This window comes from Sprattus sprattus (assembly GCF_963457725.1).
Source record: "Sprattus sprattus genome assembly, chromosome: 2".
In the NCBI taxonomy this organism is placed as follows: domain Eukaryota; kingdom Metazoa; phylum Chordata; class Actinopteri; order Clupeiformes; family Clupeidae; genus Sprattus; species Sprattus sprattus.
In genome coordinates, this window is record NC_137921.1 from 56,011,601 (window position 1) to 56,030,503 (window position 18,903).

The 18,903-nt window shown below is 44.7% G+C and overlaps 1 protein-coding gene across 1 annotated transcript in view; it reads left to right on the forward strand.

Annotated features, from left to right (window-relative positions):
* Positions 1 to 494: 494 nt before the first annotated feature.
* sgip1a (SH3GL interacting endocytic adaptor 1a) overlaps positions 495 to 18,903 on the forward strand; it is a 48,562-nt gene continuing 30,153 nt past the window's right edge. Inside the window, exons 1-2 of the mRNA XM_080832674.1 lie at positions 495 to 716; positions 1,359 to 1,403. Of these exons, the coding sequence (XP_080688800.1) occupies positions 1,394 to 1,403 (10 nt within the window). The 5' untranslated portion in view covers positions 495 to 716; positions 1,359 to 1,393. The remainder of the gene's footprint in view (positions 717 to 1,358; positions 1,404 to 18,903) is intronic.

An 18,903-nucleotide genomic window follows, 5' to 3' on the forward strand; every position in this document is an offset into this window, starting at 1 on the left:
CTCTCTTCCTCTCTCTTTCTGTCTCTCTCTCATTCAGTTCCCTGCCTTATGGTGTTCCTGTCCCACTTGAGATAGCAGTCAATCACACTGACGTCAAACTGGTAATATTACCCTGCCCAGCTGAAGGAGGCAGATGGGGGGAGGGAGGGAGAGGGAGGAGGGGACGGAGGGAGGGAAAGAGGGAGGGGGAAAGCGCGATGTAGGCGCAGACGCACTAGCTGCCAGCTGAGCCTCACGAAGCAAATGCGCACTGAAATGAAGAGAGCGAGGCAGGGGGAGGGAAGTGGACAAGCGGCAGGCAGGCAGGCAGAGGGAGAGGTAGGGAGGGAGAGAAAGAGAGAGGGAGGGAGGAAGAGAAGGAGGGGCAGGCAGAGTAGAGCAGGCGCACACACACACACATACACACACTCTGGGCACGTTACATGTGAACACACACGGACCTCTCCCACCACAGACCTGGATCAGCTGCACTGCTAGATCTACTCTGAGAACGGCAGCAGCCCATCCCCTGACAAGGCAAAGGCACCGTGTTTAGTCAGTGTGTGTGTGTGTGTATCTGTTTATGTCTTGTGTGTGTGCGTCTGTGTGTGTGCTTGCATGGTGGAGCATGAACAGTCTCTTTCCGGAGACCTTGTTATTATTCTGGAACAGAGCAGATCATTAGTCTCATTCACTTCCACTCTGGCGAGGTCCTCAGCACACTGCAGTATTACAAGGTAGGGACTACATACGTGTGTGTGTATGTGGGTCGGGGAGGGAAGCTCTGTGTAAAATGTGTGTGGTGGGAGGGGAGAGGGGAGAGGGGGGGAGTGTGTGTATAGGCTGTGTGTGTTGGATGTGTATTCGTCTGCGTCTCTCTGGAGACCTGGTGTCAGGAGATGTAAGCTGAAAGCCATGTGATGCAGAACATGCTGCCTCTGATTGGCTAGGAGATGCTATGACCTCATGAAGCCTCCCGCCCACTCTCTCGCTCTCTCTCCCTCCCTCCCTCTCTCTCTCTCTCTGTCTTTTTTTCCTCCATAGCTTTTTTTCCCCCCTCAGCATCCTCTGCTGATTGTGTAGGTTAGACCATCGACTGCAGCAGCAGCAGTAGCAGTAGCATCCATGGCCTAAGCATTGGCCCGTCTGTTCTCTCTCTCTCTCTCTCTCTCTCTGTCCTCTCCTCCACACATCTCTCTGGCTCTCTCTCTCTTTTGTTGGCTGCCTGTGCTGTATGGACTGGGGGAGTGTATTTTTGCCAGGGGGCTGTGGGCGTCTGGGAGCTTAGTGGCGTTTAGCGCGGCGGATCTGTGTGTGTGTCTCTACCTCCGCTAACTGGGGCCTCCTCCTCCTCCTCCTCCCCAACACTCTCGTTTCAGGCCCCTTGGAGATTGAGGAATGCAAATCTGCAATCATGATGCAAGGTAAGGCTGCATTTTCTTATTATCCAGTATTCTTTAATTTTGTATTATTGTCTATCGGGGTGTGTGTGTGTGTGTGTGTGTGTGTGTGTGTCTGATATTGTCCTTGGTTCTGTCAACCCACTTCCACTTTGTGTGGGTGTGTGTAATGTGGCTTTAAATGCCATAAGCTGGCTAGCTATTTCGAGTGCCTGCATTCCGGTGACTTGCATGTCATTCCCGCAGAGGAGTGGTGCTCCTGGATATCTTTAACACACGCATGCACCGACCGACAGATAGCTAGCGCACCCCAACGCCAGCGCTCACACTCACCCCCGTGCACAAAGACAATCACGGCAAGGATAATTGCTGTTTTTTTTCTCCCCTCCACTCACCCGTTTGGTAAAGGATTATTTGGATTTATTGTGCTGTAAGGCTTATGCGCCCAGCTGGCCCTGCCTGCCTGGATTCCCTTTGTATACTGAGAATACAAACACACACACACACACACATGAAGACACAAACACTCACTCACTCACTCAGATAGTCATGTATGTTTTATGTGTTTCAGAGCGTGTTTGTTTTACCATGTTAGAGGTGGGTTTCTGTTTATGTGTGTGTGTGTGTGTGTGTGTTTGTGTGTGCGATCATGTGTATTGGTCTGTCAGTGCTGTTTTCGGAGCGAGGGAAATGGATGCTGGGTTGCGTTCTCACGCGTGACTCCTGGCTCAGGCGTTTATGTAACACATCCTTTGTGCAGGCATGGAATCCAAGTGCATTTCTGAGCTTGGTGTAAATATGCTCTTGGCCTCCCAAACACCTGTGTTTTATATTTTAGTTTATTTTTATTTTTTTATTTTATGAAGGGCAATATACAATCTTTATCACTTGAAATGTGGTAGTTATTGCTGCAGTGTATTTTTATGAGATAGTGAGGTGGCATTTGATGGAGTTGGCTCTCTCTCTTGCTCAGTGTTGTAACCAGGAGCACAAATGCCACAGAAAGTCAAATGTCTTGCTATTGCAGCATGAGTAATGTCAATGCCTATTTAGTCTGCTGTGTTGTATGAAATGAGGTCTGTGGCCCGCCCTCCTCTCTCTCTCTCTCTCTCTCTCTCTCCCTCCATGTGCTTTCCCATGCTCTCATTAGGAGAGCACTATCGTGGTCAAAATACTGACACAGACCGGCTGTGTGTTTGGCAAGGACTAGAAAACTCAGAGCATCAGTGCAAACACATGTAACACAGGTCTAGCAACAGAGAGAGAGATAAGACGGATAAAGACTCCTTTCATCATCTTATGATTGGAACAGAGGACAGCAGCATGTCACTTGAACATACACACACATACATACATATTATATATATATATATAATACATATATAATATATGTATTGAATGTCATGTGTAAAATATATAATATGTATGTTGAAGTGACATGCTGCTGACCTCTGTTCCAATCATAAGATGATGAAAGGAGTCTTTCTCTGTCTTATCTCTCTCTCTCTGGTGCCGGACCTGTGTTCCATTTGTTTGCACTGTAAGGAGGGCAGACAATGGACCTAACGTTAATGATTGGCCCCTGTGTTGACTCTTAATATCAGGATTTGGTGTGATTGACACCTTGCCAATGGTGAATGGAGACTTTGTATGTGTGTTGATATATACAACATTCTGAATGAGGCTATGGGGGGGGATTCTGACAGGTATTTGTTTTCCATGCATTTTGCAAACTCGTATCCTTTTTAGTAGGATTCATATTTCTGTGCTTGGGCTAGCTGTCAGCTGTAATTTGGACACTGTGTGTTCTATCTTTTTATGTATGTCAGAATTACAAAACAGTATGAAGACATATTAGACCACAATTGACATGTCATTTCCACCTGCACCTGTCTACTGCACATCACTAGATGTGCCTTGTCTTTTGTCCTAACCACTTAGTTCCAATAGGCAAAACAGACATTGACATTTTTATGACATTTATGACATTTCTAAAGCACATTCATTCTGAATGGGTGGGAAAGTAGTTCTAATACATCAGTGTGTGGGTCTGTACTGATGATGATGGTGATGAAGAAGGTGTTTTTGGTGAACAAGGGCAGCCCTTCCGAGGGCCGTAAATAGTATCGTGACCGAGGTAAGGTTCCGTGAACACGACTCACGCTGGCTTTCCCTCTTGCTCAGTGGTGTCTGGATTATCAACTAGTGTAAAATAGGACTCTAAGCCCTTCCTGACGAGCACTTTGGACACTCGGTGGTGACCTGCGGCACTAGGGAGAGAAGTCAGACAGAGAATGGAGCCTTGAGGTGAAACCTCTGGTCCACTCCAAGCGGAGCTCCATCTCTGACCTTGAGGTTGCCTTTTGAGATGCAGGGTTTAAAGTAGAATGGTTGAATTGCAGGTTGGTTTGTTAGTGTGTGATACACTAGTTTTCTTTTCTTTTGAGCTGAAGGTTGAGGATCCACCAGGAAATGACTATTTCCAAAGGACTGTCAAATGCTGTCATAGAATGTCATATCTCCTTTGCAACAGGGCTTTATATGTATAGTGCATATATATATATATATGCAATCACAGCACCTCAGGCTTATTGTATTCTATGCTCTGCCTCCTGAGGATGCTTTGCTCATCTAGAAAAGGTTTCAACAAGGGGGAATTCCATTTTGGTGTCATGCAATAACTATATCCCATAGATTACTGCTGTTGCTGCTTGCTAGCACAGGAAAGCCCAAGCCCAAGTTCAATGACCTCTTTCTGCTGAAGCTGAAATGGGCAATGCCATAGGGTCAGGGGCTGTCTTTCACAAATAGGATAGATGTGTGCACATTATAAAATGGATGCCATGCTTGATATCTTGAGTTCAAACCATCTAGGTTTTGGTCAAATGCCAAGAAGCTGAGTCACTGTGGTACAATAATACCTCATCACAAAAAAGACCAATGCACCTGTTAAATCAACCAAAAATAGACATTGTAAGAGGTTGCATTTTGGTTGATAAACAAACTAACTGCCTAGCTAGTACAATCTGAGGAGGATCTGTATTCTCCTTTTCTCAGACAAACTGAAACGGCATTCAAGAGCTATACCTCTCACTACCCAGATGTCACTGAAACATCCATCTTTGTTACATGGTACCACCCCACAATGCATAGACATGTGTTTGTTTAATAATTGGATGTGTATTTATTTCACAATGTCTCAACATATTACTCCTCACAATGTTCTTCACATGGTGTAATTGCTGTCTCTACATGGTGTAATTGCTGTCTTTAATGGTGTAATTGTGGTAGTGAACGCCGCAGTCTCTTAATCTGAAGTGGTGACTTGAGGGCTTGCTCTTGAAGGTTTCCTGTCACCTATGCTGTACAGTCTGCTCTGCAAAACCTTGCCACATTTTTAGTCAATTATTCATTTCATATGTGTTGTACTAATCACACACTGTAATGATCATACTGCACAGGGTTTTCATCAGCTTTACAAAAGTAGTAGATTCGGTCCTACATCAAGGGCTAGTTAGTGGAATCAGCTGGTGTAGTGATTGGACGCAATGAAAACTTGATTGATGCTGTTCGAAGATGATTAAGGAGCCAATTTTGTATTTTTTCTCTAAGCTATAACCATGATGCATACACCTCAGTTTGGGGCTCCACTGGTTGCAATGGCTATGTTGTATAGACTGGTAGACAGGTTGCTGTGGTTGTATCGGGCCTCGCCTCACAGGGTGGGCCGGGCTGGGCCGGGCCCGGCCGCATTATGGCGAGTGCTTGAGTCAACAGTAGCGGAGCAGTTTGGCAGCTAGGGAGGAAATGGCTTCACTGTCCCAGTATGCAGGAATCCTCACAGTGCCATCCAAAAGAGTGCTTTCAGGCGCACGTCTGGACCTGACTCAAGGCTGAAGGCCAAAAGACATGGCTAGGGAACGCTGACCGAAACGTGTGTGTGTGTGTGTGTGTGTGTGTGTGTGTGTGTGTGTGTGTGTGTGTGTGTGGTCCTGTAGTGATTCCAAAATGTCTCATTCCAGCAGTTTGAGTTTAAATGTATTCCTTTAATGTTAATGGGTTCATTAGAGTTGGGGGAATGTTGTGTGTGTGTGTGTGTGGGGGGGGGGGGGGGTGGCTGGGGGGGGGCAAAACAAGTCTTTCATTATCACCCCAAAGATTGACTGGGATTGGGCAGTCTCTCTTTCCCAGTGAAATGCCATCAGAAGATGCTCTTATTGTTCAGGGTAAAGGGGCTTTTGTAACAGTAAACAATGGAGAAGAGACACTGAGAGAGAGAGAGAAAGTCTGTGTGGTGCACTTCAGAACATTGTTGTGTTTTTTTTTAACTACTTGGTGGCTACCAAGTTGTAGGGTTTGACAGGTGTCATCAAACACACAGACACAGATGCTTAATTTATGTTCTTAGAACCAGTTGTATCATATCATAATATGCCAAATTCAGGTTTCTGTTTTGTGAGGATATGTTGCAAACCAACTGTAGGTTTTCTGTAATAAACATTCTACCTTAGAACACCTCAGAGACTCTTTATAAAGACGTCTACAACCCCACACAGGCAGGAGCAAATTTAGTATGATGAAAATGAAACTAAGCTGTTTCCATTTTGGCTTTACAAATTGGGACCACATGTGCATTGTAAAGTCATACTAGCAGGATATAAAATCATTGCATTTGCTATAGTGAAACAGTAGTTATGCTATGCACTTGCGCTAGTCACATCACAGTTACTGGACTTGACGTTTCAGGTTGATTGCCTTGTGATTGCTTGGGGGTTATCAAGCTACAGTGGCACATCTGAACTCTATGGCTGATGTAAGCCAGTTTGTCTGAGGGTTATGTTGGGTGAGTTAACAGAAATCACTGCAGTGTAAGGCATTGTTGTCAAATATGCCCAACCATCTGGATATCTGATCTCTGGATTGAGAAAATGATGAAGGTTGCACATTATGCTCTGATGAGTTGAATATGTGTGTTTTTTGTCTCCTGTATTGATTTCTGTGCTCTGTGGATGCTATTTGCCTATAGGTATGATGCTAATACACATCTTAACATATTGCCAGTTTAACCTTTAGATATGTTGTACTTGTCTCTTGACCATGACAGCCTCTTTATCCAACTTGTTCTGCTGCTTCTATGAAAGGGGGTGTAGGATTAATAAAATGTATGAGTAGGATTTACACACCAAATAACTCCCAGAAATCAGGATTTATTGAGTGTTTTGAGTGAGGCAGAAAGAGAGGGGGAAATAAAACTGTAAATAAAGCCTGAAAGAAAGAATGATTTCTCAGAGAGTTTGTGTTATAATAAATAACAGATTGGGCAAAGCAGTGAGCCAAAGAGAAAATGAGAAACTGAGTAAGAGAGACTGATACACGACAGCAAGAGCCCATCAATAGCAGGCAATGGCTGCCAAAACTGATAACAAATGGTGGGCAATTCAACATTTGTTAAGTCACTGCTGTGTGTGTGTGTGTGTGTGTGTGTGTGGGTGGGTGCCTAGGGCATGTCTGGGCCCATTGGGAGTGGAGAAGTAATGGACAGGATTGGGGGGGAGGGGGTGTTAATCTGCATCAGAATATTAATTCCTCGTTAAAGTTGCTTGAAACTGCCATCCATGTTTTTTGCCGTTTAGCTCTCTGCTCTTTGCCAAACCTGCACCCGGCAGTTATGAACCCGAGCCAACTGGTTGCCCTCCAGTTTCCCAGAATTCTTTGTGATGTTGCATCTCTAGTGGGAGCAGTTTTGTAAAATTGATGTCAGATGGAAATGCATTCCTCATACTTTGTAAGTATTATTTATGTAAACTTAAAAGGCTGGATTCACAGAGTTGCATGCGCTTACAGGGATACTCATCAAGTAGAACTCTATTGACACAGACACACACACGCACCTCTGCTGCTTCCTGTTTGTCCATCCTCACAGAAAAGGAGGGGGGGGGGCCCTGGGGATGGGTGATTTCTATTGTTTATGTTTTCAGCTTCCCCATTACTAATTCATCTTCCACCCAGAGTACTTATGGAAACTTTAGTTTCCCTCTTCCAGTGACCATCAGCTGTCTGTCTCTGTGTGAGTGTGTGTGTGTGGGTGCCTCACTCTGTTGCTGAGTGTGTGTGTGTATGTGTGGGGGATTTTTTTTGTGTGTGCGTGACTCAATTTACTCATGGACATTAATTTGTGCTGTCAATCAGCGACCAGTTTCCTTTTCAGAAGAGTGTGAATGGCAGTTAGCGTTAGCATAAGTGAAAACTGCACTCTTTGGCTGGTTCCTTTTGTTGTCCCAGTGGGGAGTAGATGCTTCCTTCTTTCGTGGCTGGGTTGTTTGTGTACCGGAGCGTTTTATGGTGTGTTGGGTATATTCCAGCGTGATGACAGTCTGATCTATTGGGCTGGGGATGTTTGTGTCGTGAATCTCTGGAAGAGCCTCTTAACTTGAATGGGCGACATCTTTTAAACTCACAATCCAGCTGTCATCATCATCAGACACACTCATTCTCACTTTCTTTTCTTTTCTTTTTTTGCTTTCAGTCTTCTTCACAAAGACACACACACACACACACACACACACACAGGATTCACAGGATCCTGTGTAAATGCAGTTAGCAAATTAACAGTGGCATCACTGAGTGGACTGCTGGATTGAAACTGGCCCTCCGGACTCTTTGTTTTCTGTGACCCTAGAGAGGAAACGAGAGTGGGGAAATGAGAGAAGCGTGAATGCATGAGCGGAGAGTGGGTAGGAGAGCGCATAGGAAAGGGCAAGTGCGAAATGAGTCGCTTTCTTCATCTAGCTTGGCTGCCATGAGTGTACTTATGTAGGGCTGCCATTTACTCAAGTGTATATGAGGGTGCAGTTAGGAGGCTGCTTGTGTGTGAGCCAGTGACTCATCTATACTAGCTGTGGCCTCTGCCCTTATGCCAATGGCAGACGTCATACAGTTGAGCGGCTTCACTGTTTCACTGTTAGCAGTAGCATCAGTGGGTGTGTTAGCTCAGAGGCTTAGCAAGCTCACCTGTGGTGCCACATCAGTCATTTATCCCCTCAGGCCATGAGCCTCATATCTCACAGGTAAAGGCTGTAATAAGATATGTTTTGTTTCAGTCGGCTGCGTTTTGTCACCGTTGAGCATTTACATGTATAAATGCGGCCTGATGTGGTTTTACGGTCTTGGTTTGGCAGTTACTTGGAAATCATTTGTTTTTTTTTAATCATTCAGCCGAGTCACCACACTGTATCGTACTAACATGCCTTGATGTTCCATTCCCGGTGCTGTTTCGGTCTTGGATATGGTAACTTCTAGCCCCAGTGCTATAATACAGAAAGCATTACTTCTGTGTAAACTGCAGGATGAGTCGGAATCAGCAGGTCCTCATATAACCAACCCTGGGAGACACTTTCCTGCGCACTTTGTCTCTGTTTGACAGATGAAGATGACTCATGCCGAGATAGGATTTCATTAGAGGCATCACGACTCCCTGGAACATAGAGAATCCATTGATTTTTCCCATCGGAAAGTGTTTGTGTGTGAGGGGGTGTGTATGGGAGAAGATGGATAGAGTAGAAAGAAGTATTTGGTGTGAATGTTCCCTTTTGGTAATCATGGGGTGGTAGAGGGAGTTACCTCTGTATCAATTTGTGATGGGTCATTCACTAGTCGAGGGCTGGAACTCAACCCCTCAAACAGTAGTAGTTATTTTTTGTAATGGTACGTGTTTTTTAAACTGTTAAAGGTGCGATATTAGTGAATACAATTTATATCGAAAGGAATCATCTGGTTATTCATTCAGCAAATCTTTATCTTTATCTTCTGATCAATGGGGTTAAAAATGTATTTGCCTTTTTGCTTACAGTACCAGTCTCCGAAAATGCTTATTTAAAGATCGTTTTTTGTTGTCCAAACCAAAATACTTCTATACTCCCAGTAATAAAGATAAGTGATTATTCAAAATCTGTTTTCAAATTTTTGTGGTCATTCTGTACCTCTTGACATTCTGTTACAGTCTTTTTTATTGCATTGCTTTAAAATGTTGAGGACGTAAAACAGAAAAAGAAAAACAAAAAAAGAAACAAATAATCAAAGCACAGGGAAATATGATACAATCATTGGTCTTTGAGATTTGTATCATTATGGTAGGTCTGGAAACATTTGTATTTAAGTACATACTACACATTTATTTAAGTACATACTACATATTTATTTCACTGTAAATGTCGAGCAGCTCTTTTGTACTGCCTGGTGTGTTGTGCTCCCATGAGGATGACGCCCCTGTGGAGATGAAGCAGGCCCTCAGGCGGCCGGAGCCCTTCTCTGGTGAAAGACAACAGATTGTGGCTCCTCGGGTCAAATCTGAGCCCGCTAGTGCTCTTTACCTTTTCAGAGGGCAGATAGCCTCATGGGCCCTTTAGAGCCACATCATTCCTTGCTGCCAGTATGGCTGGCTTTAATCATGCCTGTATTTTCAGCTTTTATTTCTTTGTTTCTTTTGGAGAAGTCATGTTGTACAGGCATGGGCAGAGGAAACCAAACAATCCAACCACTATAAGCTGACGTCTATGTAGGTTTGCTGATTCTGTTGAAGTGTTCTGCTCAGCCAGATGTAGTCATTTAATAACAGCCTTCACTTACCCCTTAAACTGACACAGGGTGTGGCTACAATTAGTGACACTATATACAACCCGAGAGAGAGTATTCTAGACCAGGAAACTGACCAGGCTCATCTCCTCCCTCACCAAAACGCCCAATCAGCATCCTCTGTGGCCTGTGGTCCAAGAGTGGAATCTGCGCCTGTAAGGAGCCCCTCCAGATTCCAACCCTGACGCTTAATGGCCAAGTGCTGTGCCACCCGGTTACAGCCCCAGTCATGGTCCGGGGCTTTTAAGGGAGATTAAAGACATACTGTGGTTGCTGATCCACAAGAATTCTCACACCCAATCCCCACACTATCTAGTCTATCAGACAATCATGACAGTCCACCAGGTGAGAAGAAGATACAAAGACAGAGACGGACGGATGGATGGATGGAAAGACATGTTTAATATTTGAGCAGAGCTCATGTATGGTAATGCCACTCTCTTAAGTGATATTGACATATTTGGAATGGATTGGGAACAGATTTTTTAAATTAGAAAAGAGAGAAATAAGAACAGGACAGGCAGGCAGATGGAAAGACATTTTATTTGTATTTGATGGTAACATCAATTTGAACCAAACTTGTATGGTAATGACGCTGTGAGCATATTTGAAAGAATTTATTGTAACTAATCCCATTTCAATCATTTGAAGGGAGGTTCTGAAAATAACATCATATGATTTATTCTCAAAATGTATGTTGTTTAACAGTAAAAGGCCCAATACAATGCTTCCTTTATTTGAGGCTTATTTGAAGTGTTGAACTTGCCATCTCTGTACATATAGTCTGGAGCTGAGCCATTAGTGTGATTGGCTGTTGCCTTGGCCAGCCATCTGGGCCCTTGGCATGAGGGAGAGCAGTACCAGAGCAGAGACTCTGTGGGGCTGGCGTGGCCGTGGCTGCTGGGAAAGCACTTCCATGTCCTTGCCTCCCTATTATTTCATCCTTGAGGTCTGCACTATTCCTGACAACATCCAATGGAGAGGGTATTCCAGGTTGTGAGTGTGTGGAGTTTATGATTTGTAGTGTTTCATCGTTATCAGTGCATCATCGATATCGTCACTGGAAATTCGTTTTTTTAATTTTAATTTTTTTTTTTGTATGATATAGGATTGCCATGACACCTAATGCTTAAATAACATGCATATCCAGAGAGCACACTCTAACACATTGCACTGAAAATCTACATCGATTTCATATTTTAATCAGTTGATGAAAGGCTGCCAAGTCCATTGTGACACCTGCCTCACACGCTCTGAGGATTCAAAATAGCCAGGGTTATACTTGTCCCAATTACCTAAATAAATAATAAATGAGTTTATTGAGCCACTGTGTGCTGGCAAATTAGAAGTATTAGACCTTGAGAGCTTCAGAATCCATAGAAATATTTTCATCTAATGTGTTGAGGGGACACCACCAGCTCAGGAATTCGCCCCTGCTGTCTCCGTACACCACCTCACTCTGAACATTTATTTCGGCCCCAAAATTGCCCCCACATTATCATTTCAAATGATGTTTCTGCTCAATGAGCCATAACATTGCTCAGTTTGGAGTTTGCTGCATAATGTATGTCCACACCACCGTGAGTATGCTCTCATTAGCAAGGGGACAGGGAATTCATCGGAAGTCGTCAAATAGGACTCTATTAGCATTTCATATAAAATGGTACATTTATGTCCTCAGCGAAGAGCATAAGTGTAAAATTCACTATCTGCAATTCTAGGGTCTGTTTTTTTTTTTTAGCTTTATCAGTGTTTTGGATAGCAAAGGTCACAAAAAGAGGACCTCATCCTTCTTTAGTAGACATACAGTATGTCTCATCCATGTCCATGGAATGACTCAAGCCATTTGAGAATAATTCGGTGGACTGTATCATCTCTGTTCTTAAGTTGTGGTCTGCTGAAAGTGAGCTCCACCTTTACCATATCAGGTTTCGGGCCATCATGGCCAAATGGACGGAATGGCAAAACTGACTCTATGCCAAAGATACATGCAGCTAACTCACTAGCACCACATATGTGTCTAGATGTCTAAAGAGTAACCACACCATGTGTGTGTCACATAATCAGATGGGAGTAGTGTGTGTGTAAATATAGCAGATTCCCCACTTTTGAGGTACAGAAACTAGAGTGTACACCCAAATATGAATGTTCAAACAGGCAAAGCATATCATCTGCCTTCCTACTCCAATTAACTCTTAAACTATGTGGTATGTTGTGGTCTCCTAAAGGATGATTATATAAACATGTTTTCTCCTTCCCTGTGTGTGTGTGTGTGTGTGTGTGTGTGTGTGTGTGTGTGTGTGTGTGTGTGTGGTGGGCCTGGGCCGGGTTGCTGTGTGGCCATTTCTTTCTGACTACTTCTTACTATACGAGTGTGCCAGAGGGCCTGAAGTCAACACATTGCTGATGTCTCTCCCAGAAAATGCTCGTACCCAAGCTCTTGGACTTTGCTGATGTGCCCTCTTTTCATATCCTTCACATAGCTTTGCCTCATTCTTGTTCCTCTGCTCACTCACTGTCGCCTTCTCTCTAGGCCTCTCAATCATGCACACACACACTATTTTTTGGGCTTGGTGTATCCACATTTACATTTTACATTTACATTTAGCAGACGCTTTTGTCCAAAGCGACGTACAAGGGAGACAACAGTCAAGCTAAGAGCAATAAAACCTGGTGCAACAATAAATACTGCTTTTTTTTTTAGAAATAGAAAAACGACATGGAAAGAAAAAGATGTGCGGGACTGTCACTGCTTTAGTGCAAGTTAAGCCAAGGTGCCAGTTAGGAAGGGAGGTATCTACCTAAATTTCCCCACAGTTCAGTTTGTTTGGTGTAATTTTGCCTTTACAAGCTACTTGAGGAACAAAGCTTGAGTGGGCGATGAATGTATTCAGACATGAGCTCACTGGTCAATGCTTTTACATGGCCCTGGTGGAATACCCTATATTAGCGTCTGTCAGATGAAGACGTCACGTTTAAGTCATCAGTGTGAATTCAGCACTGACACATATACAGCCCACCGCCCCCTTTTTTACCGATTCGAAAGGGCTAATTGTAAGGCCTGGTGAATGACTGTTGTTTTGAGAGACACAATGCTCAAGTTGTTCTTCTTGGGAATGAATCATATTATTGTGAGGAGAATGGACTCTGAGGAATATCTTCTAAGTAGTTTTAGTTGGTAAATAGAATCAACCAATGTGTAAAATCACAAGAACAGTTGATAGGATTATGTTTAACAGCATGATCATGTATACGTAAACTTACCCATGTTTAGTACCAATGAATTCAAATGCAGCTTGGCAAAGGAAGCTGTAGCACTGCTTAATGGCTCCCTTCAGCCAAAACCACACTCCAGAGAGACCATGTAATGCTCTGATCTATGCTTTGCTTGTCCTCGACAGCAAGAACAAGTAAATAACCATCAGCTTTCAGAAGCCATGAGTTTCCAGTTAGACAAGTCGGCATGGATTGCAGGATCGATACCCCAAGGTAACAGGCCTAGCGTAGAGACTCTGGTGTCTTTGGCAACGCTCAGTAATTCCGGAGAGAAGTAAATGAATTTGATTTTCATTACGACCACACGCCATGAAGGAAGAACAACCTTCCCCTTCTCACAGCAGTATTGAACAATGATGTGAGGTTGGTTTTCCCTTTGGACAGAGATCCCGTAGACCTACGTGCCAGCGCTAGCTGACCACAGAGACAGTGTCTTAAGTGGTAACAGCCTGTGTCTCGTAGCTAAAGCTTTGTTACGATCATAATTCTGCTCTGATGCTCCATTAGTGTGTAGATCATGGCTCTCAGATGAGGTATTCATCCTATAAAAAGAGCTAGCACCACTCTGTACCAATAGACTCAGACAGTTTTTTCTGTTGCTATCCTTGAAAAATGTGGTGAATATTGTGATTTAGCCGTTTTTTTATCTCTGTTATATCTCTGGAGGTACATTTTTAAAAGGCCTTTGAGTGAAGAAGGCGATCAGTCATCCTGGTGCTTGACCAGCGGCTCATTTGTTGCAGCAGTAAAGATGGTCCATTACCATGGGAATTGGAGGACCCATTTTACCCAGACAGAGGCGTGTGTGTGAACACAAGATCCTCCAAAACAAGACTGATGCTGCAGGCTGCCATCTCTCTCTGTGCCTCCTCTCCCTCCGGCTGAACTCATGGAAAAGCATTAATCCTCAACTAAGGAAATCTGCCATGCCAACTTGAGCCTGCGATACAGACGACAAGGGAGATTAGCTAGTGATTCCTCTATTCTATGTGTGTTTGTGAATATGTGTACCAAGTGTTGCATTCATAAAATGAGTAACTATACTTTTTCTCTGTTAATATAGATGCATTATCATAGTGTGTGTGTGTGTGTGTGTGTGAGCACATGTGTCTTACATGTTTTATGTTATGTAATGGTAACCTGAAGGGTTTCTTTTTTCATCTGTGTTCAGAGGAGAGATTCTCCGTGTGTTGTGTTCTGTGTTTTTCTCTGTGGTATGGCTAGATGGCGTGTTTCATGCTAGATCGACTGGCTCAAGGAAAGGCTTAATCCATGGTGGCCATCTTAATCCAAGGCAACTGTCTGTCAGGCATTACATTTGCTGTATTTAAGACCTTTTGATTTCTCTGTTTATCCCTCACAGACAGCAAGATAAATCAGAGCACCCATGCATATGGACTAAAGTACTGGTTTAGTGGTGGCAGTGGTGGCTTGAACATTTCTCATTTTTCACGTACACTTTAATTAATGCTGGGTTCGTAGAGTAGTGTGTAATTTTGATCTCAGACCATTTGCAATGATCAGTTGCTTTGAAATGACATCTGCAGATGGAAGCTTCAAGTGAGCATCTTGAATTTGCCTACGAGTATTACCAGAAAACTCACAGCACAGGGACTGTTTTTACATCAGAAACAATATGGAGGTGGAGGGCTTCCTCCTGTCCTGTTGTAAGAATGATGAATGGAGGAGCAGATGAACCGCATCGTCCAGTCAGATCCCTGTAGAGTCGAGATGTAATCCCTGGATAAAAGCCCTCCTTACCAGCCCTCCTCCGACCCTTTAACCCAGACAGACATGTAGAAAAGGGGGGTGAGGGGAAAAGCGGATCGCGTGGAGGGGAATGCAGAACATTGAAGAGACAGGCCACCGTATGGTGGGAAGGGAGGAGGCATGGAAGGAGCTGGCGCTGGAGAAAAAAAAAGAGGGGAAAAGAAAGAACACTGAAAATGATGGACGCGAACGGGTCTCTCTATCTCTCCCTGTCCAGTCCTGCATGATCCTGTAATCCGGAGCACCTTTTGTCCTGGTGTTCCCTGGTCTGCATTGTCTTCCCAATCCGCAGAGCTGGCTCTGTCTCCCATTGACCCACTTTCCTGAGTGCGGACGTCACTTGCTGAAGGGGAAATGTGAGGCTGTCTTTTTACAGTGTGCATCCATCCACACTATACGTGTGTGTGTGTGTGTGTGTGTGTGTGTGTGTGTGTGTGTGTGTGTGTGTGTGTGTGTGTGCGTCTGAGGGATGGAGGAGGAGGGGAAGCGAAGTGCAAGCATCACTCAGGGCATAGCCACCTGGACATGGCAGAGGGAGCCAGCACACACCCGTGCACACACACATCCTGAATACGTAATCAAGCACACACATACTCACATGAATACACACACATTCGAACACAAGCACACTGTAATGGTAGCCGGTGGACATTTTACTTTTCTGTGTTTACCCCATTCTTTCAATCCATTCTTTTTTTATTTCATGCATTTCCTTCCCTCTCATCTATAGCAACTGCAAGGTTATTATTTCTTGCTACTCCCTTCTCTCCTCCTCCCTGTCTTCTGTCCACCTCCATGTCTTCTCTCTTCCTCCATGTCTTCTCTCTTCCTCCATGTCTTCTATCTGTCTTGCCTTTGGCCTGTCTTGGCGTAACACTGGGTTCACTGAGGCATTGAGGTAGATCACCGATCTCATTGTTGAGGCACCAGGTCGTCTGAAATCCCATCAGCTCACTGAAGGGCTGATGAGGAACCAGACTGTGGGGGGTGAATGTGAGTCACTTCCCTCCAGTGCGCGTCGCATGCAATCGCTTACGTATGCCCGGCTGATGGCAGAGGTGTGGGTTAGGGGTTACTTAGCCAAGGAGTGTGATATCAGATTATTTTAGGGTAATGTGTGTGTGTGTGTGTGTGTGTGTGTGTGTGTGTGTGTGTGTCTTATTCCTCCTCTTCCCCCTCAGCAGGCTCATAGATGACTCATACACTTGCCGAAGCCATTTTTAGCCAGACCAGCCCTCAGTATACCACCAGTAGCATTGTCATATCTGATATACCTACATTATTCCTCTCAGACCGCCTGAATGTTACTGCTTTGATTAAAAACATGAGTCTGTAAAATGAGACCAAAAAACACCACAAGGAAATGTAGTAAGCCTTAACTAAGAACTAGTAGTATAATATAATATAAAATGGTGGCACAGACAATGGACATAGTAAATACAGCTTGCTCTTTACCACTTCCTAGTGTGCTACATACTGAGGTTCCTGATTTTTAGCCTTCGGCAAACAGTCATAGCATGGGTTAGCGCAGGTCAAAATCAGCTTGGGGCATAAGGCTGTTAATGTTTCATACAAACAACAACACCAAAAAAATAACAATACTGGTTGACTCCACCTCACTAATCTGTGATTAACTGGTTTGTTTTGATTGCACTGTAAGCCCACAGCCCATGAGGGGCACAGTTCAGTGCAGTGGAAGATCTTTATCTGTGCATACCAAGACCTGCAAGTCAGGAATCAGTCACTGAATGGCGTCCCACGCCGTACACGTGCCAGGGAGCTGCTGTGAACACAGCCCATATGACTCTCCCTGGCAGATGCCCAGGCTGATCTCAGATCAGTGCCCTGATGTCTCTATGGCCCTCGTGTGTCGCCATCTGCGCTGTGCTAATGCAACTGAACTTTCCATCCCTCATTTTCATAGGGGGGGAGGCAGGAGTAAAGAGAGAGTTCTCATAAATAAACAAGGAAGTGCTTTTATTTATGTTGGCTCAACATTCTCTCCAGCCTCAGCCTGAGGGCAAGACTGAAGCACCTTGTTTATTCTCCTCCTCTTCCTGTTTTGCAGGATTGCATTTCCTGTGTTGCTCCACCAACCCCTCTCTCTCCTACACACAGACTTCCTGTGGCCTCCCTTCGATGAGATTACCGCGTCTCCGCTTGTGCCCACTAATTACGTTACCGCTTCCGCAGCCACGCACACGGAAGTCATTAAACTATTAAGTCTCATCCAGGCCCTGACGAGGCTGCTGTTATTTTCACAGCCAGTCATTAGTGAACCGTTCTGGGGAGCTCGGGTGGGCTTCTCATTGTGGCTTTCTGGGCATTGGATGGGTCCCAAGCTTTCCCAAAATTCTGCTTTGTTATTGTTTCGGGAGGATTTGTTTAATGTGTGTGATCAAATTGGGATACAGTTATATAAACTACTATGAACTTCATGCATACTTGGGTAATGGGTGTGTTTGTTTGTTTGTTTGTTAGTTTGTTTGTCTCCACTGGCCCCCTGTCCTTTTGATTGATTGACTTGCCTCCCTTTTCAGTCACTGCCATTGTTTGCCCTCCTCCCTCTCTTGGTTCAGTGTCTGTACCCGTACTCTTGCCCTCAGATTGGATCAAATGATGTTATTGGCTGGCTCTCTGATCTCTGCCCCAACACGACAGATAAGCAATGTCATCTACATCAAGGGTGCGCGCGCGCACACACACACACACACACACACACACACACACACACACACACACACACACACACATACACACACACATACCTTGTAGCAGACCCACACAAACAAACACAAAGCTTTCAGACTCCTCTTTGTCATTCTCCCTGTGATTAGTCAAGAAGGGCCTGGGCAAAGTCTTATTTCCTCTGAGAATTCTATGGGGTGTTATCTACTTTTGAGTGTTTGTAGCCTAGAAGACTGACATGGAGAGATAGGCTGTTGAAATCAATAGCACCCTCCGCCATGCTCAAGGCCTCCCGTCAGCAGTGGCCACGCCTGGACCCATGACTCCTCTGGGGCTTGGTCTGGCTGGTTGGGGAGGACTGTGTGATATGGGGGCACAGGTAGTGGCTCTGATGGGGTGTCTAATGTGGTGGGGGTACAGTCTAAACTTCTCTTGACTGTCACTTGGCAGAGAGAAATGGGGAGCTCATTTTTCCTTGCTCCTCAGAGGAACTCAAGATCCTCCCAGTTTCACATGTGTTCTTTGATGAATAATGCATTGCTTCTCAGTAACACGCCCAGAGAATGTTTATTTGCTCTGACGAATGATGGGAAGATCCCTACCCACTGATTTAAAAGGTTGGCATATATCGCTGATCTTGCTGTCCTGCTGCTCCTTACATGACTCATTGAGCCAGTGTGTAAATGACTGCACTCAGATATAAAGTCTCTCTGTGGACCTGACAACATGGGAAACATTTGCGTGGAGGTTTTAGTTTCTTCTGTCTGCCTAGTGAGCTACTCTAATGGGTGTGACTTTGTGATGACTCTAGAATTGTAGCAGGCTCATTTCTATAGAAACAGGCAGTCTGGTAATGATCTCTATACTGTGTGGTGGGTGACCACTTACGGCAGCCTCGTTCCCAGCCTCGTCCCCTGCAGAAGTGCAGTGGGTCCTGCTGCTGATGGGGCTAGTGTGCTGTGAGCGGCCTGTCCTCTTGGTCCTGCTGGAGAGGCTAGTGTGCTATGAGCGGCCTGTCCTCTTGGTCCTCCTGGAGAGGCTAGTGTGCTATGAGCGGCCTGTCCTCTTGGTCCTGCTGCTGGAGAGGCTAGTGTGCTGTGAGCGGTCTGTCCTGCTGCAGAGGCTAGTGTGCTGTGAGCGGCCTGTCCTCTTGGTCCTG